At 47.2% G+C, this 27,664-nt stretch overlaps 4 protein-coding genes across 5 annotated transcripts; all 4 read left to right on the forward strand.

Moving 5' to 3' along the window:
- Positions 1–915: 915 nt before the first annotated feature.
- Positions 916–6,011, forward strand: LOC135366184 (serine/arginine repetitive matrix protein 1-like). The gene is made up of 3 exons (XM_064598847.1): positions 916–1,035; positions 2,134–2,235; positions 4,542–6,011. Exons 1-3 carry the CDS (start codon positions 1,005–1,007, stop codon positions 5,837–5,839), a joined length of 1,431 nt encoding a protein of 476 aa, XP_064454917.1. The 5' UTR covers positions 916–1,004; the 3' UTR covers positions 5,840–6,011.
- A 2,211-nt stretch (positions 6,012–8,222) lies between these two features.
- LOC135366185 (mucin-2-like) lies at positions 8,223–13,301 on the forward strand. The gene is made up of 2 exons (XM_064598848.1): positions 8,223–8,478; positions 9,483–13,301. The coding sequence occupies exons 1-2, from the start codon at positions 8,376–8,378 to the stop codon at positions 12,830–12,832; spliced, it is 3,453 nt and encodes a 1,150-aa protein (XP_064454918.1). The 5' UTR covers positions 8,223–8,375; the 3' UTR covers positions 12,833–13,301.
- A 1,307-nt stretch (positions 13,302–14,608) lies between these two features.
- LOC135367587 (mucin-5AC-like) lies at positions 14,609–18,651 on the forward strand. Its single transcript, XM_064600877.1, has 4 exons — positions 14,609–14,723; positions 15,562–15,642; positions 16,564–18,446; positions 18,613–18,651. Exons 1-4 carry the CDS (start codon positions 14,624–14,626, stop codon positions 18,649–18,651), a joined length of 2,103 nt encoding a protein of 700 aa, XP_064456947.1. The 5' UTR covers positions 14,609–14,623.
- Positions 18,652–22,375: 3,724 nt separating this feature from the next.
- Positions 22,376–25,089, forward strand: LOC135366187 (mucin-22-like). 2 transcript variants are annotated; one of them, XM_064598850.1, is made up of 3 exons: positions 22,376–22,629; positions 23,086–23,220; positions 23,320–25,089. In XM_064598850.1, exons 1-3 carry the CDS (start codon positions 22,512–22,514, stop codon positions 23,988–23,990), a joined length of 924 nt encoding a protein of 307 aa, XP_064454920.1. In that variant the 5' UTR covers positions 22,376–22,511; the 3' UTR covers positions 23,991–25,089. The 2 variants fall into 2 exon arrangements, with proteins under 2 accessions (XP_064454920.1, XP_064454919.1); XM_064598849.1 differs by having other exon boundaries at positions 23,086–25,089.
- Positions 25,090–27,664: the final 2,575 nt, after the last annotated feature.

Here is a 27,664-nt window from a genome sequence, read left to right on the forward strand (position 1 = left end):
AAGTACCAATTTTAGAAAGGGCTTTCGAAGCTAAAAACGACTACATTATGCGTATTACCCTTTGAAATGCCTTTCTGCCTTTTTCAAATATTTGGTCTTCCAATCTCGAAATCCTACTCTATTCAATCCGCCTCAATAATGACTTTGCTGGTGCTTCTATGACTTCACGTGTATTTGGTAAAGAATAGTGCAGGTTTGAGGACACAGAAGACGAACAGGAACGTCAACAAAGACTACTAAACATCGTTAAAGATGGGCTTATTAGGATTTTTTATAGGTTTATTAGGATAGTGTTATAGGATTATTACCAGCATCATACCCGCGAATTTCCTCGCTACGTCAGGTTGAGCTAGTCTAACTTAGTCTAATTATAATTATTCAATGCAACAATAAAGCTGCTCTTACAGGTTTTAAAGCTCAGCGAATCAAGAGGTCGATATGTTATGAGCTGAGCCATTGAACTCGGAAAAGTATAGACCAGGGACCATGTATGCCACATTGTTACGCCGTTGAGGCACAAACTCTGAAAAAAAAAAAAAAAAAAACTGCTTTCAACATATTTCCGCGTTATGTGCAGAATCGTGCACCTAATGGCAAACCTATTGTAGAACAGACGACATCGTGTGTGATCTATAATACTTTTCAACAGACCTCGAGTCCGTGTCTCTTAGCACTCTGTAACACTGGGCAGGTGGCTTTCGGATGTGTCAGCAACGTCTGAAATATCAAGTCTCCGTGGGCGACTTTAAAATATATGCTAGTTGCGATATCGCCAGACAAAATACTAATGAGCTCAAGGGGGGAGAAACAGAAAGAATAGCAAGCGTGCAGATCGTGATCGGGAAGGAGGGACCACACCAGGCAGGGAGCACTCGCATGGCTGGTCTCTTGCACCTGCGTCACTCACGAGTCCGCTACGCAAATATACCGACGTGCGCGCCGCTTCTTGTTTCCACCGGCGGCCCACCCATCTCTTTACAAGGACTGACACGTATGGCATCACCATGGCAAGCACCGGCAGGAAGTCTCCGAGAGGTAAGGCTTATTGCGTTTACCATTCGGCAACAGTGCGTTACGTTATTATGGTAAGCGGTTATGACGCTGACGCGCCGGCCATACAGTCTGCGGAGAACACAGGACGTTGTAGTCTCGTTCGAGAAGGATTTTCTGGAACTTACCCGAGTAGCGCAATGTACCCAAAGGCGAGTGCATAGGGATCGACGGGAAGATCAAGGTTGTTTTTTACGTGGGCAAGACTGCGAAACCAAGCACCGTAATGATAAGACAGCGAGGTGCTTGAGCTTTCAGCACATTGTGCTGCTTGGATATTACTTCGTCTCTGCAGCAGCACAAAGCGGATCAATACTTCGTTATCTAATCAGAAGGAAGAAAAATTAACCGATCGCAGAATCATTCCGTAAGTCACTCTGAAGTTTTCGTCTTGTATGACAAGAAGATACGAAGGCAGAAAAAATAGGCGATCTCAAGTTGCCGGTGGTGAGAAAATCAAAGAGTGATATTAAACGGTAGGAACAACTTATTTATTTACACATGGTAAACAAGACTTTCGTGCACGAGTCTGCACTTCTTCAGGTTACCTGAACCTGTGAAGGTAACCTGAAGAAGTGCAGACTCGTGCACGAAAGTCTTGTTTACCATGTGTAAATAAATAAGTTGTTCCCACCGTTTAATATCACTCTTTGATCTTGTATGACAACTATGTACTGAGGTGCGCCACAACGGACTGGGAAGCAACGCGGTTCTCCAACTGAGGCCTTGCGTGCCAGACACACTGAAGAACGCAATGCACTGAATGCTGCACTATGTTAGCTCTTGCAGGCGAGTAACTTCCAAGAGGATTTCCTTGTATGTCATGAAGAGTGAGGGGTCAACGCAGGATAAAAAGGAAAGAAAAAGCAGCAACAACAACAATAAAATAGCGTAGTATTGAATGCCCCAAGTTCGATTGCCGCGGAAAGTAGATAAAGTCTCAAGTATTCTGGGGACCTACGTGCAGTCACTAAACGGGGTAGCCAGGAAGAAAAACCAGAAAGGCAGTGCGTGTTTAGTGATTTAGCATGGAGGTTTTTTTTAGCCCTATAATGAACAAAATTTAAATACTTCTCTATGCAGGCGAAAGCGCAGATGGCAAAGCGCAACAGCCACCTCAGTCAAATTTCCAGAGGCTCTGGACGAAATTCTTGGAGAAAAAGAAAGGTACTGGCCGTAAAGAAGGTAGGATGTATTCCCTTTTTACTTTAACGGCGTATCTCACAGACAACAACAACAAATAAGTTAATGATAATGAATGGGGAAAATCGCCACGTAAGGTGCGGCCCACTAGCCCAAGGCACAATGGGGCGGGATGTGATGTGTCCTGATGATGAGGTGATGAACGATGCTAAATACGGAGAGTCAGTGGAGTCAGTAAGACATCAGAACGGTAGGCAAAACCACAGCACACAAAAACACACACACAGCACACAGGTACGCAGGCAGATCATAGGGTAGAGAGGAGACTAGTGTCCCGGAGAAAAATTTTGAAATGCTCAAGAACTTGACGATGGTCAGTCTGGTTAGACCAAGGGCCGAGAATGGTTGCCAATGTGAATGGTGCGGCCGTGATCGACTGCAGGCGACACAGTAGAGCTGCTCTTTGGAAGGTGTATAGATGGCAGTCGAGGAGCACATGCTTGGTATCCGCCAAAACAGCACAGCGAGAGCAGAGCATCGAGTCAGAGCGGCCGATCAGATGCTTGAAATGGGGGGTGAATGCAACCCCAAGACGAAGCCTGTGTATCAGCGACGCAAAGTGGCGAGGCACACGAGAAGGCATGGTGAAGCCAAAGTCAGGGTCCACTTCACGCATCAGAACTCTTGATGGAACGTCTCGAGACCATTGCGCATCTCACAGACACGTTGTATGGAGTCTGCGGAAATTTATGTTCATTGAGTCACCATCGCTTCGCAGTTCGCACTTAATTTTCTTCTTCAGTCGATGCGTGATTCAACACAGTGCAAGCACACGAACAGGTTTATGCGGAAGGCGTACTTGAGCAGGCACGATTTATGTACTACACATAGTCCTTTGTGCGTTGGAATCGCAGATGGGTGGGGTGAACTATATGGTTCAAGACGTCCTTATTCAGTTGTCCTTGTTGTTGAATGTCTGTGTGTGTAGACAATTCGGAGGACGAGACAAACATATACATGCCTTCTGCCATAAGTTAGTCTGTTAGAGGCAGATACTTTTTGTACTGTCAACACTGCAAAGGCTACATTTAGTACAATTTATACGATATTAAAATATCACTTTGCGTAGCTGGCGTTAGTTGCTAACGGAAAACAGGAGGTCCGAAAAAAAAAAAAAGCTGCTCCCCCATGAGCTCATGACCGATGTCACTCGAATGCAAAGTAGGACACCAGACACTTCCGTGCAAGGTCCTTACAGCCGCTAGCTCTTTAGTGACTGAAAGATTGTTGAGTGCAACCTCACCCACAGCACAGGTGGCGCATCGTTAAAGAGGTCGTTCACTTCCTATTTAGAGCAGGCAGCTTGCGTACTCAATAACCACAAGGTCGAGACTACAGAACGTAACATCGTCGCCATAATTGCTCACCGCTGACCATCGCGGTTAGCCTTGAATGACCGACATTCTTCGCGGGACAATCGCGATCTCGCACCTGTCGCCTGACACTCACGCACTCGTGTTAAAATGCCATATCGCTCGCATGGGACCACCTATGCAGCTTTACGTGCACGCCTTTACGAGGCTCCTACACACGTTCGTGTTCGGGATGATCGGGTGCGCCCTGTAGAGTCGTAAACAGGCCTCGTTATCAGGTTCTCTGTCGAGACAGGTATTCATATTGATTCTTACTGTTCCTTCACGGGGTTCGCATACGCTTCGCTGCTGGCGTTGAAGATACCACAAAGGGCGAATGCGTTTGCCCTGGTGAGAACAGAGTCGTCTTTGTTAGAACAACGCAGATTAAGGGTACAAATCAAATGTTCATGATGTAACCAGAAAAATATTTCGGGAGAGGTACTACGGGAACTTTACATGAAGGAGGAGGAGAAGGAGGATCTTATCCTCGTTTTTCCTCTCCATGCGCTACCACCAAAGGTACGATTTCAGGGGCTTGACCCCGACCACCGTCAGCTCCGCCGCCATCGCAACAAGAATCGAAAAATTATGGCACAACGCGTAAATTGACAAAATGAATCGATTGAAAAATTTATTAGAAACAGATTGAATTGAAAAAAAAAAATACGTGGTCTCATTTAAGTGCAACCGGGGAAAATACTGTACAATAATCCAGAGCAAAACTGTAGAGGAATTTACGAGTTCTCTCCGTGTGTTGCGTGTTTCCGTGTTCTTTCCCTTTGCTCCTATATATGCGTCTCCATCTTCCTTTAGGGCGCCATAGCTCTTCTTGCCCCACGTCTAGCAGACGAACCTCTCTCTCTTTTTTTCACCGCCACGTCACGTCATAGGGACTGATTACTGACCCCCACCTCTCTACGATATATTTCGCAGAGCCTCCTCTTCCTGCAGCGTCCCCAAAGAAAAACATCCGGTCCGCTCCTTCATCGCCAAGCCCTACCCACAAGATCGCCGGTTCTCCCAAGCCTAACCGAAGCAAGACAACAAGTACCTCAGCAAGACCTTCACCACAATCGTCCCCGGACCCTTCAACATATCGCAAGCCCTTGAGAAGCACGAAAACCATCACGTATGCGACCACAAGGAACCGTCTACCTCCCAGGACATCGCGAAGGTCACTGCCTTTACCGCCGGACTACAGTTACCGTTTCGTAGGTCCCTACTCGGCGACGTACCGAAACCGTTTCGGCACCTACAGCAGGATATCTAGCAGTCCTCCACTCAGAAGAAGAGTCGTGCCCCCCGCGAGTCCAACACGGTCCAGGAGTGGACAGGTACCTTCCGGACGCTTGAGTCCAGTAAGCCCTTCGCGAATACGTCTGTACACGCTCTCATGCGCGACCGCAAGTTCTGCAGCGAAGCAGCGGCCACCCGTGAGACATTATTCCCCACCGAGACCACCACCATCTCCCCCGTCTCCTCCATCTCCACCGAGGAAACACGCCTTGCCGACATTTGCGAGTCCTACGAGAAGCTGGGAGGCCAAACGCGCGGTTTCCATGCCTTCCGTGGCTTCCATCGCATCGCGCAATGAGGGACGGTTCAGGAGACAGCAAGCGGCCAAAGCCAAGGATTCTGGGAAAGAGAACAGTTCCGTGAGGAGAGTGCTACCGCAGAGCCCAACTGCGTCGCCGGTCACGGCGCAGAAGAGGGCTCCTGTTAGAACAGAGACGTTCAGGACCAGGATAACGGAGAGAGGGAGAAACGCGAACAACGTACAGAGTAAGCTAACGATAGCGAGGAGCAAAACTTTCTCGAAGAGCGACGACAGATGTGAACCATCGAAGAGAGAAGCTATCAGGTCGTCTAGTGCTGAAAGGCAGAGAAATATGCCTTCTATTAAGGTGACGCCACCTTCGCCGTCTGTTGCTAGGAAATCAGGCAATCAATCCACTGTACGAATCAGCACAAGTGGAAAGACTTCGCCTATTTCAAAAACTTCCAAAACAATCACGGTAACCAAGACCTCAAAGACGGTCACAGCAGAGGAGACGAAGCATGAAGAAGAAAGCTCCGGCAAAGATGACTTGGTCCTTAACGGACAACCGAAGCCAGAAGAGCCAACCGCGTCAACGAAACCGGCTTCCACCAACATCAAGGAGAAGTCCAAGTCAAACGGAACGCTTCGAAGGGCAGCCAGCAGTTCGTCCGTGAAAACGACAGAACTTTAAGTGTTGTCCTCGTGAGACATGACGGTGGTACATGGTTTTGTGCCTCTGTAGGGCGCTTTGCGTGCTGCACGCCGTGCGACTTCTGTGTGGAGCGCTTCCTACAGGACATGCTTTTATTCTTCGGAAGTTTGTGAAGAAAAGTAGCAAGGCAATAAGGAAGGTCGGAGTAATCATTTCGTGGTGGCTACAAGCCTTGTAGACCCGCCCGTGCACATGCTGCTGGTCGGCACTTACGTGAAATTCCAACCGATCTTCGGTTCATGCTACCCCATATAAGAAGGTCGTGCACCCCTTCCACGTATTAGAGTTATGTGTGTCGTAGCACATGGCAATAGTACCTTTAGCCCCAGTTGTGCCTGTCGGTTCTCCAGGGCACACAACCTAGCTGTGACGTGCACGACTACAGTTTGACCAAGAACCTCTACGAGATACTGTAGAGTCCTCTCCGTTCCCTTGACAGACCTGGTTTCAAAAGGATAGTTTCAGTTTTCTCCATGGCCGTCATTACAGCACAGCTGTGTAGCTGGTAAGGTCACAAGTTCCCATCGTTGCAATCTGTCTGGTACATCCATCTAGCGGTACTCGGAGCGAACAGTCATAGTACGGTCTGTTATGGTAGGTTACGGTATAGCTACGATTAGTTACGTGTCTAAAATCGTTCATTATAGACCATACTTATCTGCGCACTGTAGTAGAAATCGCTTCTTGTATATCTTAGCTTAGCTTGGCACTACGATAATATGGAATATTGAACCCTTGTCATATTTACAGCATACACGTCTTCACGTCGCGACAGCGTACGTTAAGCATTTTTATTATTAGTCCTTATAGAGTGCACATAGATTACCACAACCATATTCGAAATATACCTGGTTTTATGCTCTGATTGGCACCCTTGTGTGCATGTTAATACCACGTTATATTACGTTTTCCTCAAATATGCACCTGCGGTATGTCGCACTCGTCACAGATCATAATATATTATGAACAACCCAAGTCTCACTTCCTTTTGTGACACCAGCGCTATCGCAAGTTTATGCCAAACACTCAATTTTTCAACTTAATATACATGTATATGGTGCAACTGGGCAGTTTCCTTAGCAGGACTGAAGTTTCCTACATGACTTGCTTTCCATATTTCGGTTCTTATCCTGTAGTAGACATCGGTACGGTAGCTTACTGCACCTACAATTCCAAGCCTATAGTAACTTCAATTTTGAAATAAATTGCCACAATATTACGAAGACACGTTCTGACGTTGCAATTACTCCATTGCTCAGCCATGCAGTGGCAGTTCCACTTGCCGCGTACTCGAGCAGCTGCAACAATTTTCGCCCGTGTCTTGACTATTTGTCATGTTTCTACGCCACAGGAAGCTCACCTAGGACAGCTATGCTTGCGCGACAGCGAAATCAGACAAAAGGCTATTAACAAAACATCAAGGCCCTCCTAAGCGGGTCTACATTTGCGCATAGGAAATTGTTGTCGCTTGGAATCATTCGGCATATCCGCATCTTCGTATCGGTCAAACAGTGTCACCAAATAGGGATTCGCTTCATAGCCTATAGCGACCGATGTACTCGGGAGCAGGCGAAGTGAATCAGAGTGAAATCAAGCATGGAGGCAATGCAGTTTCACACTCTCAGGTGACCCCGTCACTTTAACATACGCGAAAATGAAAGTGGTGCTTGGTACTTCCGCATATTCAATAGTCACGACCAAGCTAGCATATGACATAAGAGTTTTGAATATGAGGTGGGTATAGTGACTATGCCGACGTCGTCATTGCCATTAGTACCAGGTGGTACATGCTTCACACAAGCACGTGTGCGTAGACACAGTAAAAATATGGCTGGACACAGTATAGTCATAGGAGATACCGCTGAGTACGATCCACAATGCTTCATAATTGCTCCTGTTTTCTCGTTTTTCTATAATGATCTCCACATCTGGAAGGGAAGGGACCAAAACACAACCACCTACACAAAGTCTATACCTACGGATAAAAAGCAGAAGTGATTGAATAAAACTCATAACGTGCCTCACTTTCGTTACCACGTTTCGTGACGATATTGCGCACAAATTGCACTTACATAAAAAAAATCACTCGAATTTTTCTGCTTTATCTTCCAATAACCTTCTTATTGCGCATATACAACACGAATATTTTAAGGCCATCGTTGTTTCTATACATAAACGACTCCCATACACAAAAACATTATTCTTGTAACCAACGACGCGCATATTGTACATCACATTCATTCATTCTAACGCGTGTTCGTGGAACGAACGTGCGCCTGTCAGTATACAGAACGCTATAGTGAAAGGTGTCAAAAAGTCAAGGATGCATGTAACGAGGGCTGAAAGGAAACGCAAGCCAGGAAGGCCCCTCGTGCATGCAATGCATGTATCCTCGCCAAAAACGCACGAGGAAGATGGCCTAGCGGGCACACTCCCATGGTTGTGTTCAATATACCATAATGTCCGTGACACATAAAGCAAATTTCTCTGTGAGATTCGTAACGTTCAGTCAGACATGAAGTTCCTGGTCTCGATAGTGATGTGGATATGGATCGCGGTGACAGCTTGGATGCCCGTTCAAAGGCATGCGCTGGTTCTACGCGATGTGCAATCAGAAGGTAAGCTTTTTTACTTTGTTGATTGATTGGAAATTTATTGGTGAAGGGATACAGCAAAGAAAAAGTTGCGCCGGAGTATATATGATGTTAGGTTTAGTCTTATCGTACATTATGTTCCCTATTAGGTACTATTATTAACTATTGGGAAGTATGTGTGTGTGTATTCTTGGTTGTTTGAGCTGAGGATATATTCAATTCGAGTTTAGCCATATGCGTATCAGCGTTTTCGTTTGATTGTCACTGTGAAGTGGTCTTAACTGCCTATTTCCAGTTCCATAACGAAAGAGCATCGTTATTGTCACCACAATATATTTTAAGAGCCACAAAACAAGCGTATGATACTACTTGTAATTACTGGACAGAACATGTCAATAATGTGTTCGTGCTGCTTCTGCCAATCCATGATACTGGGAGTATGAAAGGCTATGAATTTTTTTTTTTTTTCTATTTCGTCCCTGTAGAGAAGACCCACAATAAAATTTAATGGTGGGCAGTTTCGAGAAAGTGGTTCAAATTAACGGTTTACAATGGAGGAAACCAATGGCACCGGCATGCTGACTCCTTTGTCCTTTCTCGTTTTGTCACTAACCACCATGTAACGGTAACCCAGCGGCCGTCTGCACAGCCACTGCAAGCATCAGGCAATCAGCCACGATTCTCTTGTTTAAACCATGATATAAATAAAACAATAAACTGATAGAAACGACTGACAATTAGCATAACATCAGCATAACATGAAACATAACATCAGCACCATGTCGCTGCTGTTTCTTAATCGTATAGCAGGATATCTTTGAAGCATTATATTTATGAGATGGAATGTTTCTAAAAAAATGCGCAAGTTATAGCAAGCGAAAACGAAGGTACTTTTCTTCTTGGTGTCACACACAGTGAGTATCAGTCGAACATTCTGTACCTTAGGGTACCAGTATTTTATGCAAAGAGCGAACGCGTTAACGCGAACGCAGTTACTTCAGTGGTCCGTATGTGTTCCGACTAAATAGGTACACGGGAACAGACCGGTGGAGCTTCCTCAACCGGTGCCTTCCTAGTGGATCAACCAACCCCGATGGATGTTACAGTTACTGCAGCAGGTATGCAGCACGATGACACCGGTGAACCTGCGAGCGGCGAGAAAAATTCTTTGCTGCAGGAGACGTCGACATTATCTACCGCAACGACCAGACGTCGATCGACGAAAGCTGGAAATCTCCGTACGCAATCTAGCCACGATACGTCGAGAAGGTCACACTGGACTGAAGCACAGCATGCAGAACTGCACGAAACAACGCTGCCAACAGTGGATACGTTAACCAGTACAAGAAACCTCAATGTAGACGTAGTATCAGGCACCGAAACTGGTCTAGATGACAGGCTTCATGGCACAGCAAAGACCAACGGCGACACGTTCGCCACTGCTGAAGGGGAGAATACGCAAACAGCCCACAGCACAACGATGTTAAGGGTACCAATTGCTGAATCGACTGAATCGCACGCAGAAATACATGCTACACTCTCAACCTTGGAACACACCACGACTACGCAAAGCGCCAAGGCGAAAGGTGTACAAGATACCGATGCTGGTACATCCGTTACACCGAATAGCATCGCAGGGACCAACGACGACATACCTACTACACTTGGAAGAAACCCGCAAATAAACCACAACACCCGGACATCTAAGGTGTCAACTGAAGGAGAGGAAGAACGGCGTACCACGCTTCCAACCTGGAGTCCAGCAGTGACCACACAAAACGTAATGGAAGGGAATGCACCAAACGTCGGTACTAGCCTAACTGGAGAAACGAATGGTGTGACGGAGACCACTACCAACGACATGCCCACCACACTTGGCAAACGGAACAGACAAACACACCACAGTACGGGGTCACCTGCAGGCGCGACTGAGGGGCATGCAGGACCGCGTGATACACTCTCGACCTTGGCTGTATTGACAACCACACAAAACGCCAAAGAACAGAATGGACCAACCACCGATATTGGTCCCAACGGAACACCGAACGGGGTGACGGAAGTCAACGGTGATATGCTCACCACGGTCGAAAGGGACCACAGCAGTACTGGGACATCGAAGGAGCCACTTATTCAAACGACCGAAGAAAATCACGTAGAGCTGCAGGTTACAACTACGCCATCGCTGGACTTCACTAGCACGCAAAATTCTAAGAAACAAGACGAATCGAGCACTGCTAATAGTATGCCAAACGCAGCTGGAAATAAGAGTTCACACTCGGACACCACTACTACGACCTTAAACGACCCACTAAAAGAAACAACCACGACTGAAGAACCAGGGCAGCTGCATGCAACGACAGTATCAGCGGTCGTGTCAACGCAGGACGTAACAACGCAAAGCACTGAGGTACCTGAGATACCGCATACGACCTCTCGTCCACCAAATGGGACCGGCCTCACGCCCACAGCCGAAGACCAGAGCTCCAAAGACTCCACGCCCTCTAGAGGGCCAAATGGAACGACGACTGATGGACTCACAGAGTCACATACAATAGCTTCACAAACACCTGATCCGCCAACGAGCACGCATACCTCTAATGAAGATGAAGTATCAATTACAGATACTGGCATAGTAGACCAGTCCACCCAGAGCAACATCGTGTCACCTGCAACTGTGGATCAGACCTCTCCATTCAGCAACAGCCGTACGACAGCTACAACAGAATCATATCCCACAACGACTGTAGGACAGGCGGAGCTACAGTCAACAACGACTACAACGCAGAGTCCGACAACAGACACACAGGTGTCAGAGGGACATGACGAACAGAGCACACCTGAACCCGCAACGGAGACAGGTGACGGTGTATTCACGCCGAGCGACGCCGGATTCAAGCCCACACCCACAAGGACTCATGATACAAGTACTGTAACCACAGAACCCACCGTACTAGAGGTGACATCGTCTCAGTCTGTCACCGATATCCCTAACGACACCGAAATTCCCGTAGACGACTTGGACAAGCTGACGACTGAACACGCCATTACAGGTAAAGCTGAAGGGAGCGAAACGTCTATCACATCATCGAGTACCACCATGCAGACTGCAGCTCTGCAGTCGAATATAACACGAACAGCTTCGACGGCGTCGGGTGACAGCACGACTGCGTACACGGAGAGCGACAAAACTCAACTTACTGTGACAGTAAGTTCCACAACAGAGGATGCTGCTATCACATCAGGGTCACCCACAAATGACAGTGACGCAACAGTAACAAGCACACAAGTTGCGGTAACAGGAAAAGGCGGCACCAGTCTCACACCAACTGGTGACTCAGAGTTGGCTACACACAGAAGTAATGAATCGGACGCGGTGACAACGGCCAGTAGCGTTGATCCGCAGACAGAAAAAACAACAGATGTTGATCCCATTGGAACAAGAAAAACAACGACATCGACAGAAACAAGCAATGAAAGTTTCACGACATCCAGGGGGACCACCACGAAGGTGGTCAAGGAAACCACTGTGACTACTTCCGTCGGCACGGCTGGAGGACATGCCCAATCGCCTCTACAGACATCGTCACATGTTATCTCAACTACGCCTGATAGCACTTCGTCAGCACTTAACGACTGGGGTACTTCTACCATCAGTGACTTCAACATTACCCACACTCCGTCCCATTCAGCAGACTCAGCAGGAACCACGGTGAACCACGGTCGCGTAACAACAACAGACACTCCACAAAGTTCGACGCGTAACGCGCACGACACGACAAGCGGTCACGATGGGACAATGACGAGCGCGGGTATCAGTGAAAGTACGTCACCGCAGCATGACCACAAGATAAGCCCTACGACGACACAGAGTCCCGATAAAGGAACATCTTCGACCGATGGAAGCACTTCTTCCGGAGCAGGTGGGACGCATACCACAGAGACTGCGGGATCGTTGCCCCCTGGAAGCTCCGGGACTTCGACATCTTCTAGCCCAGAATTCACAGGAATAGCGACCACGATTTCATCCGTCCCTTCGGAATCGGTCATGGTCACTATGGGCACAGCATCGCGTACTGGTGGCCCGACTGCGACCGCGACGTCTGACGTCATTACGCGAGCACCTACTCCCGCAACTGCGCCTGCACGTAACGCGAGTGGTGCTCCTGCGACACCCAAGGTACCAGTAAACGCGACCTCAGCATCAAGCACTGGTTCATCGCCTCCAACAACGGCAAAGCCACCACGAGTCGTGATTCCCCATCTTCCAGACGTTCCGAAACCGATAAGCCCATTGCCTCTCGCACCCGACGATACCCACGTCAAACATGGTCACTTGCCACCAATACCTCAACCTATTAAACCAGGACCGCTTCGCTAACGCAGCGTAGTAGAATAATAAAAACGGGAACAATTAACAAACAACATACTGCTACGGAATCCAAAAGGTATAGACCTATATGTGCGCGTGTTTCGAGACTGCCGGATGGGTTGCGTGGAGAGCGTGACGTTTGTTGCTCTTGCTTCTACCGATCTCCCCTCAACTCGAGGCCTTCATGTGACGCTTACCAAATCTTGTAGTATATTTATTGATTTATTGAATGTACATGGTGTCGTATGAAACGTGGTATTTTTTTCCTTTTCAATTTCGCTGTCGTGGAACACAAATACAGCTAGTAGATATGAGACTGTCATTGTGAGGTACATATGTCGGGACACTGCACGAACTGTGATGTATTAATCGCTATCGCTATGGAATATCGACAACTTGAAGATCTGGGCATTGTTCCCATGTGCCAGCACTATCATGCCTCAGCATATCCAACGCTATGATGTTCCCTTGTATTGTTTCGACGAAATAATACAATAATGTTGTCGGTTTGTTTCGGTTCGTCTATACCATATAAACGCTACATGCAATACTTCGATAGCGGATTTAGAGTATACTATATAGTTTCTGCAGTGGCACGAGACAACGACGAGTCAAAGACCCAGAAAAGTTATCCGCAGTGGTGCGTTGAGAACCATTTTGTAATCAATACTAAGCAAAAACAAAGGTCCTGGAGACTTCGAATCTCGTTTTCAAAATGGACACTTGGAGCAAACACATTTATCGCTCGACTACGGTAGACATGAGTAGGCACGTATACAGAGCGTTTCACCTAACGTGAAAAAACAAAACAAAATCGTATTAAAACATTTACAGTACTTGTCTGAACACTATGGGGCCAACGCTATTTATCTCGGGGGAGATTTTGTCATGACTTTTGAACACTTTTATCGAATTCAATTCGCAGAAATTGAATTTTCCCAATTGAACTCCGAAATTCGTCAAGTCAACCTCACGTTTTTTCTCTCTCTCTCTTTACGGAAACAGAAAGCGCATGCCGTATTTAGCCCATATTCTATCGCAAAATACATTCACAACGGCAGTCGTAATAACAGGGAAAAAAAAATTGCGAAAACCGTCTTTTCGAGGTGCGCACATTGCCGGCCGGGCTCAGATCTCCGAGGAGGCCATGTATACCTGCTCTTTCACTTTCCCTTTTCCAAGCTTCTGCTGATGACGGCAGCATCATTGCAACGCAAAGGTATCTGAAAGAAGTATTCCTCCATGGAAGGAAGAGCAAGAAGGAAAAAAAAAACAAAAAAAACATGAGGTTGATTTCGGAAATTTCGGAGATCAATTGGGAAAATTCGATTTCTCGCGAATTAAATTCTGTAAAAGTGCTCAGAAGTCATGGCAAAAACTCCCCGAGATGAACGGCGTTGACCCCATAGCGTTCAGACAAGTAGATTTTCTAATACGAATTTTTTAAAATTTTTACAGGTGAGACACCTTGTATACCAGAGTCGCCAGTACGCATGAGACATTACAGACCAATGATTACCGCGTATCGGAAACAATTCCAGGAAGATTTCCTCACAGAAAACAGCGCAACAGCGATTAATTATTCCGCGTTGTCTATTGGATGCAACAAATTACCCGTGGCCTCCAGACTAGCTCCTACCTGCACGTACATTGATCGTTCATCGATACATGTAGCCCCGGTACGTTACCTGTGGCTCACCGTTCCGTCCACTTTAGAAGGCACGAAACATATTGGGTATCAAATGCACCCGCAGTTTCAGCACCAGGACTGAAGTCAGCGAATAGTATAAGCGCACAAGTATGTGGTCGAGATTACTGCTGTGCTTATTTCTACACGCAATATACCGAGGAATCTGCGCGAAGCCGTTGCCCAGGAGCCATAACAGTGAACATAATGAGGGTAAGCAAAAATTTGTTCACCTTCGTTGTATCTACCCCCCCCCCCCCCCCGTGGGAAGGGGTTAGAAAGCTTGGGGGGGGGGGAGTTGTCGAGGAGCAGACGATCTGCTCCGAATAGCGGGGGAGGGTTATCGAGAGGAGGAGGAGGAGGAGGAGACTTCTCGACAAACACCCCCGAGCACGAGTGGAATATCCCACAACGCCCTCTCCCTATAGTTCTACGTAGCACCGATAGGGTGGTTCTCCAACTGCTCAGTCAGCCGTCGGGGCGTTCAAGTTAACGTTGCAGGTAGCTGTACAAAACGATTCGGTTGCGTGATAAAAACGGCTGGGGCCGATTAGATAGACTAGGGATCGATGTCTCAGGATTTCTGAAGAAAAAAGAAACAGAAACCGACACTGAAGATTTTTGTTTAAGTTTAATTTGTACAAGCTTTCGCGTGGTGGTCCACGCTTCCTCAGGTTATTATTATTTATGTGATCTACAGGACTTAACTCCCCTCTTCGTATACGCTTCTAAGAAAAAAGAAGAAAGAAATTGACAGGACTCTTGCGGTTGTGTAACGCGAATTTCAGCGAATTTCAACATTCACCCATTCCGTAACGAACGTGCGCCTGTCAGAGCAGTACGCGAGTGAAAGGTGTCAAAAAGTAAAGGATGCACAAGCCGGGAAGGCCCTTCGTGCGTGCAATGCGTGTATCCTCGCCAAAAACACGAGGAAAATGGTGCACTCCTAAAGTTACGTTCAATGTACCATAATGTCCGTGACACATAAAGTAAATTTCTCAGTGAGATTTGACACGTTCAGTCAGACATAGAGTCCCTATGGTCTCGATAGTGTTGTGGATATGGATCCCGGTGACAGCTTGGCTGCCCGTTCACAAGCATGCGCTGGTTCCACGCAATGTGCAGTCAGAAGGTAAGCTTTTATTATTATTATTATTAATTAGGTTCACCATTTATTAGAGAGTGTGTGTATTTTGTGTTGCGCTGAGGATATACTCATATACTTCGAGCTCAAAAGTTCAGACGTATACGTATCGGTGTTTCTTTGTTTGACGTTCGGGATTTTCACTGTAAAGTGGTCTTCACTGCCTATTTCCAGTTGCTCACCGTAAGAGCATCGTTATCGTCACCACAATATATCTTAACAAATCACAAAACAAGCATACGAGACCACGTGTAATTACTGGACAGAACATATCAATTTAACGTATTCGTGCTTTTCTTCTGCCAATCAATGTTAATGCGTGCATGTAAGGTCATAAAATATTTTTCGACCCAAATAAATATTTCGCACCTAAAGAAAATGGAACACTTTCGAGAGTAGTTGAAATTAACGTTTTCAGAATGGAAGAAACGAAAGGCATGTTGTCTCCTTTGTACTTTTTATTTTTTCACTTAGTGCATGACCGCCATGTAACGCCGGGTAACATAGTGACCATCACCGCTACTACTGCAGGCATCAGTACGTCAGCCAAGATTCCCTTGTTTAACTTAGGTTATAAAGAAAAGAAAAAAATAAAACGAATTAATCGCAACTTCCTGAAGCATGACATCGACGATATGTCGCTGCTATTTCTTAATCCTACAACAGGATACCTTTGATAATTATACGTTACGTCATATTTATGAGGTGACGTGACATTATATTTATGAGGTGGAATGTTTCTAGAAAATGCAAATGCTAGCAAGCGAAAACAAAGGTACGTTTTCCTACTTCGTGTCACACACAGTTAGTACAAGTCAAGTATTCCATACTCACCAGTATTTTATGCAAAGCGCCAACGCGTTAGTGCAAACGCTGTACTTTAGTGATCTGTGTGGTTCGGCTGAACAGGTACAGAGGAACGGACCGGTGGAGCTTCCTCAACCAGTTCCTTCCCAGCGGACCAACCAATCTCGATGGGTGTTACAGCTACAGCAGCAGGGATCCAGCACGTGCACACTGGTGAACCTACGAGCGGCGAGAAAAATTATTTGCTGCAGGGGACGTCGACATTGCCTACCGCAACAGCAAGACGTCGGCCGACCGACACTGGAAATCTCCGTACGCAATCGAGCCACGATACGTCGAGAAGGTCGCACTGGACTGAAGCCCAGCATGCAGAACTGCACGAAACAACGCTGCCAACAGTGGATATGTTAATCAGTACAAGAACCCTCGATGAACAGGTGGAATCAAGTACCGAAACTGGTCTAGATGACAGGCTTCATGGCACAGCAAAGACCAACAGCGACACCTTCACCACTGTTGAAGGGGATAATACGCAAACAAGCCACGATACAATGCCATCAAAGGTTCCATTTGCTGAACCGGCTGAATCACATGCAGAAATGCATGCTACACTCTCAACCTTGGAACATGCCACGACTACAAAAAACTCCAAGGTGAAAGATGTGCGAGATACCGACCTTGGTATGTCCGTTACGCCGAATAGCACCGCAGGGGCCAACGATGACATGCACACTACACTTGGAAGAAGGAACCCACAGGCGCACCACGATAACGAGGCATTCAAGGTGTCAACTGAAGGAGAGGAAGATCTGCGTACCACACTTTCAACGTGGACTCTATTAGTGGTCACACGAAATGTAATGGGAAGGAGTGCACCAAACACTGGGGCTGGCCTAACTGGAGAAACGGATGGTCGGACGGAGGCCACTGCCAACAACATACCCACCAAACCTGGCGGACGGAACAGACAAACACGCCACTGTACCTGGCCAGCAGTTTGCACGACAGAGGGACATGCAGGACCGCGTGCTACACTGTTGACTTTGGTTGTATTAGCAACCACACAAAACGTAATAGAGGAGGATATACCAAACACCGATATTGGTCCTAACGGAACATGGAACGGGGTGATGGAAGTCAACGCTGGTATGCCCACCACTGTCGAAAAACTCCACAGGAGTACTAGGGCAACGAAAGAGTCACTTAACCAAACGACTGAAGAAAATCGCGCTATGCTGCAGATTACAACTGCGACAATCATGTACTTCACTAGCACGCAAAATTCAAAGAAACAAGACGAATCGAGCGCTGCTACTGGTATGAATGGTATGCCAAGCGCATCTGGAAATAAGAGTTCGCACTTGGACACCACTACCGCGACTTTAAACAACTCACCAAACAAAACGACCACGACTGAAGAACAAGGGGAGCCGCTCACAACGACAGTGACAGCGGCGGTGTCAACGCAGGACATAACGCAGAACACTAAGGTGCCTGAGATACCGCATATGACCTCGATTACCCCACCAAATGAGAGCGGCCGCGTGCACACCACAGCCGAAGACCAAAAGTCAAAAGACTCTACGCCCTCTAGTGGGCCAAATGGAACGACGACTGATGGACTTACGGAGTTACTGAAAACGGCTGTACAGACACAGGGTCCGCCAACGAGCACACATACCTCTAAAGATGAGGTATCAAATACAGATCCTGGCACAATTGACAAGTCCACCCAGCGCAACATCGTGTCCCCAGCAACCGTAGATCAAAGCGCTCAATTTAACAACAGCACAGCAGCTACAAAAGAATCACGTCACACAACGACTGTAGGACAAGCGCAGGTACAGTTAACAACGGTTACAACGCATGGTCCAACAACGAACGTACAGGTGTCTGACAGACATGGCAAACAGAGCACACCTGAACCCGCAACGGAAACGGGCGACGGTGTATCCACACAGAGTGACACCAGGTTCAAGATTGCGGTAACTACTTCCATCGGCACTGCTGAAGGACGTGTCCAATCGTCTCCAAAGACATCATCACATGTTACCTCAACTACGCCTAATAGTACCTCGTCAACACTTAACGACTGGCGGGGTACTTCTACAATCAGTGACATCAACATAACCCACGCTCCGTCCCATTCAGCAGATTCAGCAGGAACCATACTGGGCCAGGGTCATGTAACAAGAACAGACACCCCGCCACGTCCGACGCGTATCGCGCCAGACACGACAAGCGGTTACGATAGGACAACGACGAGCGCGGGTATCAGTAAGAGCACGTCACCACTGCATGGCCACGAGATAAACGCTACGACGACTCAGGGTCCCGATAAAGGAACTTCTTCAACCGATAGTAGCACTTCTTCGGGAACCGATAGGACGCGTACCACAAAGACTGCAGGATCCTTATCTCCGGGAAGCTCCGGGACTTCGACACCTTTTAGCCCAGTATTCACAGGAATAGCAACAACGATTTCATCTGTCCCTTCAGAATCGGTCATAGTCACTATGGGCACAGCATCGCATACTGATGGTCCTACGGTGATGGTCAGTGAAAGTACGTCACCGAAGCATGACCACGAGATAAGCCCTACGACGACACAGAGTCCCGATAAAGGAACATCTTCAACCGATAGCAACACTTCTTCCGGAGCCGGTGGGACGCATACCACAAAGACTGCGGGATCGTTGCCCCCTGTAAGCACCGGGACTTCGACATCTTCTAGCGCAGGACTCACAGGAATAGCAACAACGATTTCATCTGTCCCTTCAGAATCGGTCATAGTCACTATGGGCACAGCATCGCATACTGATGGTCCTACGGTGATGAACAATGAAAGTACGTCACCGAAGCATGACCACGGGATAAGCCCTACGACGACACAGAGTCCCGATAAAGGAACATCTTCAACCGATAGCAACACTTCTTCCGGAGCCGGTGGGACGCATACCACAAAGACTGCGGGATCGTTGCCCCCTGGAAGCACCGAGACTTCGACATTTTCTAGCGCAGGACTCACAGGAATAGCAACAACGATTTCATCTGTCCCTTCAGAATCGGTCATAGTCACTATGGGCACAGCATCGCATACTGATGGTCCTACGGTGATGAACAGTGAAAGTACGTCACCGAAGCATGACCACGGGATAAGCCCTACGACGACACAGAGTCCCGATAAAGGAACATCTTCAACCGATAGCAACACTTCTTCCGGAGCCGGTGGTACGAATACCACAAAGACTGCGGGATCGTTGCCCCCTGGTAGCACCGGGACGTCGACATCTTCTAGCGCAGGACTCACAGGAATAGCAACAACGATTCCATCTGTCCCTTCAGAATCGGTCATAGTCACTATGGGCACAGCATCGCATACTGATGGTCCTACGGTGATGGTCAGTGAAAGTACGTCACCGAAGCATGACCACGAGATAAGCCCTACGACGACACAGAGTCCCGATAAAGGAACATCTTCAACCGATAGCAACACTTCTTCCGGAGCCGGTGGGACGCATACCACAAAGACTGCGGGATCGTTGCCCCCTGTAAGCACCGGGACTTCGACATCTTCTAGCGCAGGACTCACAGGAATACCAACAACGATTTCATCTGTCCCTTCCGGATCGGTAGTGGTCACTATGGGCCCAGCATCGCATACTGATGGCCTCACTGCGACCGCGAAGTCTGACGTCATTACGCGAGCACCTACTCCCGCCACAGCGCCTGCACGTAACGAGAGTGGTGCTCCAGCGATACCCAAAGTAACGACAAACACGACTCCAACATCAAGCACCGGCTCATCGTCTTACACAACGGCAAAGCCACCGCGAGTCGTGATTCCCAGTCTTCCAGACATCCTGAAACCGCTGAGTCCAAGGACTCTCACCCCCGACGATACCCGCGCGAAATACGATGACTTGCCGTCAATGCCTCAACCTATCGAACTAGGGCAGCTTCGCTAACACAGCGTAGTAGAGTAATAAAAACGGGAGCAATGAACAAACATTATACTGCTACAGAGTACAAAAGGTGTGCGCCAACATCTTCATATTTGTCTCTTTCTTTTTTTACCAACCAACCAACTGCATGAACCCGTGTCTCGGGACTGCCGGCTGGGTATGCATGCCTCAATACAGATTTCCCCTCAACTCGAAGCCTTCATATGTAGCTTACCAAATCTTGTAGCATGTTTACTGATTTATTGAAGTATGTGATATTAATTACGAAACACGGTACTTTTTCTAAATCCGTGTAGTGACACACAAAAAGAGCTAGTAGACTGTCATTGTGAGGTATACAGACGTCGGGACACTGCATGAGCTGCACTGAATTAGACCAGGATTTGAAATAAACGTTGTGATCTGCCTTTGCGCTGGAGCTTGTGGCCAGATACGGAGAAAGTGATGTAGTATTTATTGCTCGCTATGGAATGCTGACAACATGAAGATCTGGGCCATGTTCGCACGTGCCAACACTCATAATTCGTGCTATGCCATCAGCATCCAGCGCCATGATGCACTCTTGTGTTGTTTCGACGAAATGATGTACCTTAACGCTTGTCTGTGTATTTCGGTCAGTCTACCGATAAACGCGACGTGCAAAACTTCGATAGCGGATGTAGAGCATATCTAGTTTCTGCGCTGGCCCGAGACAACGGCACGTTGAAGACCCAGAAAAATTATCTGCGGTGCTCAAGAAAAACACTGATCCTATACAGTGTGTTTCAGATAAATCTCCGGGCTAAATAATTCGCCGAGCGGCTGCACCAATCGAATAACTTTCTTTTTTCACAGTCTCATCTGTCAGAGCGCCGTCGGCATTAAAATGGGTACTACCCCTTTTTGGAGACCTTCAGTGGACAACTTTTAGAGAAAAATCTGCCACCGAAGCGGGTCATTGCAGTAATTAATTCGTTTCGGTTTGGTTGATATATTTTTGTCGTGGCTGATCGCGGTGGTGGTGGTGATGATAGGGCTTGCCGTCGTCGGCCTCACGTATGTGGGCAACGTCACGACTCACGCCCTGGGGAATGTGCGTCCTGGGCCGACTTCTAAGGGAACTGTGCCGACATATGTCTGAAAGCGTCTGAGGAAACAGCCGGCACCGGGATTCGAACCCGGGTACCTCCCAGTCTCGACGTGACATGGCCAGCACGCTAACCACTGAGCCACGGGGCTGATCGCGGTGAAGTGTAAAAGGACGCTCTTCCACTCCCTTATCCACCAATCAATTACACCAATGAATTACGTCCCTTTGCGCTTCGCCGCGATCAGCCGCGACAAAAATATGTAAACCGAAACCAATTAATTAGTGCAACAAATGACCCGCTTCGGTGGCAGATTTTTGTCGAAAAGGTGTCCACTCCAAAAGGGATAGTACCCATCTCAATGCCGACGGCGCCCTGCTTTAGAAGTGATGTTTTTTCACGAAACTAATTTGAATTTCTATTCAAACAAAGAGCGCTTCCCACTCATTCACACGGTGCGCAGCTTGTAGGCGGTATCGGACAGGTACCTGTAAAAAAGAAAGATCTTCGATTAGTGCACCCGTTCGCAAATTATTTAGCCCGGGGATTTAACTGAAACACCCTGTAGCCGTCTTCCGATGTCTTTTTCAAGATGGACACCTGGAGAACACACATTCGGCGCTCGACTATAGTTGATACGGTTATGCACATAAACCAGAGTCCCCCGTATGCATGAAACGCTACAGATCAATGGTTGCCGCGCTTCTGAAACGATTCCAGGAAGATTTCCTCACAAAAAGCAGTGCAGCAAAGTAATTACTTATTCCTCATTGTCTATTGGTTGCGATAAACTACCATGACCTCCAGACTACTCCTACACGTGCATCCGTCGTTCGACCAATACACGCAGAGCCTTGGTGCGTATCCCGTGACTCACAGTTCCATTCGCTTAAGAAGGCAGAAAACCCATCGGGGATTAAGTGCACCCGCAGTTGCAGCACCCGCAGTTGCAGCACCAGGACGGGAGTCAGCGAATAGTGCGGCAGGTTCCGAACGTTTTGTGAGGAGCAGCGTAAGTATGTGGTCGAGACTATTGCTGTGCTTATTTCTACACGCAATGTACCAAGGAATCTGTGCGAAACCGAATCACGATAATGGTCATCACAAAGGTCATCACAAGACTGAACATCATCATGGTAAGAAGCAAAAGCATTTTTGTCTTTCCTGTAGCTAAAGGAAATGTTAGTCCTAAGGCGCTAAAGCGTACTGTCACGTGATGTGACAAGCAAATAATTTGTGGTATATAGATTAGTTATATGCAGATATAGACGTTTCTTTTTGTTCTTTGTACTCCTCACAAGATGCGTGACTTATATTCGGTGTATATCTGTTGTTATCCTGGATTGTTCGACAGGGCTTTCCCTCTCACTCCTATTGCACCTATGTCTTTATAAATGTATTAAATTCAATAAAAAGAAAGAAAGAAATATATTACCAGAAAATTGGCAGATTGGTCGTGGTACGCATTGGTCACGTTGATTAACATTATGCCGAAGAAAGTAGGCGCACAAGGAAACTGTTACGTGTGCACTGTAAGAGCCCTGTGCTTACGATATCAGCACAATGCGTGTAAACATTCTTTTTATTGTCAGGGCACAGCGGCAAGACTACGTTAACCAATGTGGTCACCGACGATCTATGGTCCGCAACATGGACCACAGAAGTGCACGCCGAGACTACTACGCATGAACCCCAGGAAACAACCACTGGAGTCGAAACCACCACTGGTGAGCATGCCCCAGAAACCGAAACCGAAACCACGATAGCTGCAAGTAGTGGATCACAAGCCGAAACTACAGAGCCCAATGGGTCGGAAACAACCACAGGTGCAATCAACGTTGCGGAAAGTACAACTCAAGTGACAGGGGAAGTTACAGCTGGTGGGTCCAGTGACTCGGTGACTACGACGATAGCGTCTGGTGGATCCCAAACAGCAACAGGTACGCCTACTGGGACAGGAGAGACAAGTGAGGTGCACGAAGGACGAGAAACCACAACGGGAGGGTCCAGCGAATCAACAACCACAACGCTAGCGTCTGTTGGATCGGACGCAACAACATCCACATCAAATGGCTCGGAAGGTGTAACTACAACGAGTGTGCCGGAAACAACAACAGGAGCATCAGGGACAGTAACTGATCTCTCCGGAGGTCCAGAGACTACACTGTTAGATTCCAATACAACAGCAACCACAACAATAGCGTCCGATGCATCGGAACCGGCAACGGGTGAGACCAGTGGGTCAGGTTATACAACTGAAGCGTCTGGAAGCTCAGTGTCCACAACGGGTGGGTCAGAAACAACGACTGGAACGGAAGAGGCCACCACGGGACTCGAAACGTCCACTGGTGTATCGACAGCGGAAACCACGACTGCGGTGCCAGGACCTGCGCAAGCTACACCGGCAACGCCTCCACCGATGCCTACGGACACAGAATATCCATTTCTGCCCAGAATTCTTCGACCTTTACGACCAGTGCCGATGGATGTTCGCTAAGTTTGATGCACTGTAATCAGACACACGTATCACAGTGAACTGTGCTCACGTGCAAGAGTACTCCTCCTCAGCTTACTTCATCATTTCTTAAATATAGGTGTTGCACTTCCCATAGTTTCAACATTTGTCTTCCAGCAGAAAAAAAAAACGGGGGGGGGGGGGAGTAATTTTCTTCGACACAAGGCATGTGCACAGTATTGTAAACGCTGGAGGAATGCGCCACTTTCTGCCGTAATCATCATAGTTATCACCCGTATCAGAAGCCATATATGCCCGCATTCCAACCTCAAATGACAGCCACTATAGCTGCTTGACACAAAAGTTGCTCCCTTTTCGAAGTGGGAAGTTATGGGACATCCGATACGACTAAGCCTCCCCCTATCTCGAAGTCCGGTAGACGTCGTGCGAACCACACTCAAAGCAGATTACCACGAGCGCAGACGACAGTAAAAAAATTGACGTCATACATGTGTCGCGGCCCGCTTTAACTATTCAATCCGTTCGAGAGCTATATGAGGCCACAGCGCGCTGCACTGTTTGTCGAAGCTGATCGAGGGGGTATAATGTGACGTGTGCCGAGGTCACCCAATGGGAAGCATTGCACAATGCTGTCGGCTTCCTGGAGAGCGAACGTCACGACGTCACTCTCTCCGGTGAATAGAGAGCACTATCTCAATGCCTTACGCAATGAGTATGATTGATGTCTGCGGACGCAACAATTTTTGGAGCCAGCTGCAGACCCACAAGTGTGTCGTCTAGTCAACGGAAATCAGCTTTTGTACCACTGTAATTGTGCAGGATGAGTTTTGCATCTCGTCTGTTAAACATGATGATATAGGCGAACAAGCACAAGTTACTTTGAAACGTTGGTTGCCAGACATGTAACTGTTGTCGCACTTTAAGAAATGTGTTTTGTTTATAAGCTTTCGGAGTTATGCACTGAGAGACAATGCAAAGAACAAATAATTGAAAAAAATTAAATATTTCGCGCGTGTGCCCAATTTTGAAATATTTTAGCTGTACGCACTGACAGGGTCAACGTGTTGTCATGAGGAGTGAATATTTTGCTCGTAAGTATTGTGAATAAAGGTGTTCCAGGTTCATCTGGGTCATCAACACGACAAACAGAAACTTTACTGTATACATCACTGTCGTGACCATGACTTATAGGAGGAAATTTGTGGAATATTCTTCTTACACTTCCTGTCATGATATCCATTATGCTTGCACTAAGTCTTTCAATTTTTCCTTGCCCATTTAATGAGAGAAAATATGGATATATATAGAGAAGATATAGATATAGGAACCACACCAAACCCAACACCAACAGCCCGACCAGAATTGCACGCGTACTCTGTACAAGAAAGGGAACCACGCCCGGTAATGGACGGCGATCCTCAACTCCGGATAATGATAACTGGTTATCATCTTTATCATCAACTCAAAATGCTGAAACGACACGACCGTTCCAAGAAAATAACCTGGTCGTTCCTTTATCACTCAACCAATTGGGACTTCTTAGAACTGTCCCCTCCTTAGAATTGGCATACATAGAACTGCTATCAAACGCGCTGCTCGCACGTGCGGCATCTATTTCTGACATGCAGATTACAGGTGAATCTGCCACTGCGCAATATCGTGTGAAGAGCTCCCCGAAACCTTATCGAGATCTTCGCCTTGCAGAGTCTAGTGCCATATACACTCCACCAATGTACATTTTCTTGTCCCGTATGGCGCCCCACCGACGGGTCGTCTGCAGCTTCAGGCATCTCTTTTTCTTTGTGTGTCTCTCTGTGATACTCGAAGGTCAGAAGTATAACTGATGCAACCGAGCAATAGGCGCAAAACGCTTGACCACAAAAGATTAGATTAGATTAGATTGGATACAATAGGTATATAGGAAAGATAAAAATAAGAAAGAAAATGATGCGCGTAACTTATTGTGGATGTTTATTTCATGGTTTGCTTAGTGACTCATAGGACCGTAAGAAACCAGGCGGAAGCAATGTCGAGTCAGTAAATAGTGCAGTATTGTATTATGCAGTGACTCCAATGTGGAGGCGCCTCCTAGCAAATATGGAGTTCACTCCGGAGGACCTCGATATACCCGGTTGCGAAATCCCCGATCTCCACATTCTCAAAGCAGGAGAATGCTCAACTGCTTGGCAAGACGATATGCCGTGTTTAAAAACACGATGTCACTATTTAACCATTCAAATTCACGGGATTTTGATGTCTGTTCGTGTCGTCTGTCGAAAGCCACATTTTAGCAGCTTAACAGGGTGGACACGACGGAGCAGCACGTTGATTAGTTTATTACTAAGTTCGTCCAATTTGGGTGTTTGCACCAAGTTCAGTGTTACTGTTTGCAGTTTCCCGCGCGCTACTGCGCGTTTCAAAGTTTATGTACAGTAGTTTATTTTGCAACAAGGATTTCGATAATTTTATATCGAGGTACCCCCGTTCACCCCTTTCCTTGTCGCGATGCGTGGCCATCTTGACACAATGGGAAATAAACCCTGTCAACCGCCTATCACGACATGGCTTTTCTTGCTGTGCTCTCGGTTACTAGAACCCCTCAAAGCAGTGGTTTTCGGATAAGTCCGAATTGCTTAAAATTTTACCGCTGTATGGTTTTCAGATTTGTTTTCGGATAAATCCGTTTCGGATAAATCCGAAAACCCGTTATAACTGAGAAGCGCAGAATGTTAGGCTAGTTGGTACACATGACTGGAAATTGGAGTAAGCGCGTACAGACGGGACGGAGGAGAGGCGACTCAAACCCAAAGCGCGTCTCCCGGTGAGTCTGTCTCCTCTCCTGTGTCCAACTGTGGCTCAACATCTTTGTCAACAAGGGATTTTCTTCTTCGAAAATCCTCCTTCAATGCACTGTTGTTGTTTTTTCGTTTTTATCAGGTTTTCGGTTGGGTACTTGAGTACCGGTAGGAAAGTACTACAAAAAGTACTTTAACTACAGTACAAATTACACAATTTGAAATGTACTTAAAGTAAAGTACAAGTACACAGAAATGTATACTTAAAGTAGCACAGAAGTCATTTCTAACACCCTGTTTTCTTCCTGTAAAACTTAAGTAGGCCAGTAAGATGCACCATGCGAAGTAAAATTCACACCACGGAATCATAATTATCGCATAAATTGAATTTAAAGTACGCCGCAAAAAGCGACCGTGCGCAAGGGCGGTGGAGAGCAGTACCAGCCTGTGATCTGCCTGGGACGTCGCGCTGACGCTACAAGGATCACTCTCGCTGATTGGTCCAGAGAAATGTTGTCTGCTACTCGGCTGTTCGGGGTCCTGAAAAAGCATTGCTATTGGCTCGGTCATGATTCGGCCGCTCCTTCTGTCCCCAACTGGTTTACGGCGGCAAAGGGACAAGGCGCTGACCCCCACTGACCGGCGAACCAGAACGAGTTCTCCCTGTAACGTCATCGGTGACGTGGCATCATACCTCCTCCTCCTCGTTATTTAAGGGTGAACGTGCGGAGCCATGTTTCTGTGAGCTTTTTCTGGGAAACAAATTGCACACATCAAAACCTTTCGCTCTATTCGGTAAAATGACACACACACACTTTCATCAGACGTCTTAACCTGAAATTTTTTTGGATGGCCTCCTTTAAAGTGCTCCTTTACTCCTTTAAAGTGCTACTTGAGTAC

The sequence above is a fragment of the Ornithodoros turicata genome, chromosome 8, assembly GCF_037126465.1.
Source record: "Ornithodoros turicata isolate Travis chromosome 8, ASM3712646v1, whole genome shotgun sequence".
NCBI lineage: Eukaryota > Metazoa > Arthropoda > Arachnida > Ixodida > Argasidae > Ornithodoros > Ornithodoros turicata.

What these genes read in the sequence shown, in the direction of transcription:
- LOC135366184 (XM_064598847.1), top strand. Translation starts at nt 1,005, where the DNA reads ATGGCAAGCACCGGCAGGAAGTCTCCGAGAG. An exon ending in CGGCAGGAAGTCTCCGAGAG is followed by an intron (nt 1,036 to 2,133) that starts GTAAGGCTTATT and finishes TTCTCTATGCAG; the next exon opens with GCGAAAGCGCAGATGGCAAA. An exon ending in AGGTACTGGCCGTAAAGAAG is followed by an intron (nt 2,236 to 4,541) that starts GTAGGATGTATT and finishes TATATTTCGCAG; the next exon opens with AGCCTCCTCTTCCTGCAGCG.
- LOC135366185 (XM_064598848.1), top strand. Translation starts at nt 8,376, where the DNA reads ATGAAGTTCCTGGTCTCGATAGTGATGTGGATATGGATCGCGGTGACA. An exon ending in ACGCGATGTGCAATCAGAAG is followed by an intron (nt 8,479 to 9,482) that starts GTAAGCTTTTTT and finishes CCGACTAAATAG; the next exon opens with GTACACGGGAACAGACCGGT.
- LOC135367587 (XM_064600877.1), top strand. Translation starts at nt 14,624, where the DNA reads ATGTGGTCGAGATTACTGCTGTGCTTATTTCTACACGCAATATACCGA. An exon ending in TAACAGTGAACATAATGAGG is followed by an intron (nt 14,724 to 15,561) that starts GTAAGCAAAAAT and finishes TGGTCTCGATAG; the next exon opens with TGTTGTGGATATGGATCCCG. An exon ending in ACACCAGGTTCAAGATTGCG is followed by an intron (nt 18,447 to 18,612) that starts GTAACTACTTCC and finishes CGTCCCATTCAG; the next exon opens with CAGATTCAGCAGGAACCATA.
- LOC135366187 (XM_064598849.1), top strand. Translation starts at nt 22,512, where the DNA reads ATGTGGTCGAGACTATTGCTGTGCTTATTTCTACACGCAATGTACCAA. An exon ending in CAAGACTGAACATCATCATG is followed by an intron (nt 22,630 to 23,085) that starts GTAAGAAGCAAA and finishes TTTTATTGTCAG; the next exon opens with GGCACAGCGGCAAGACTACG.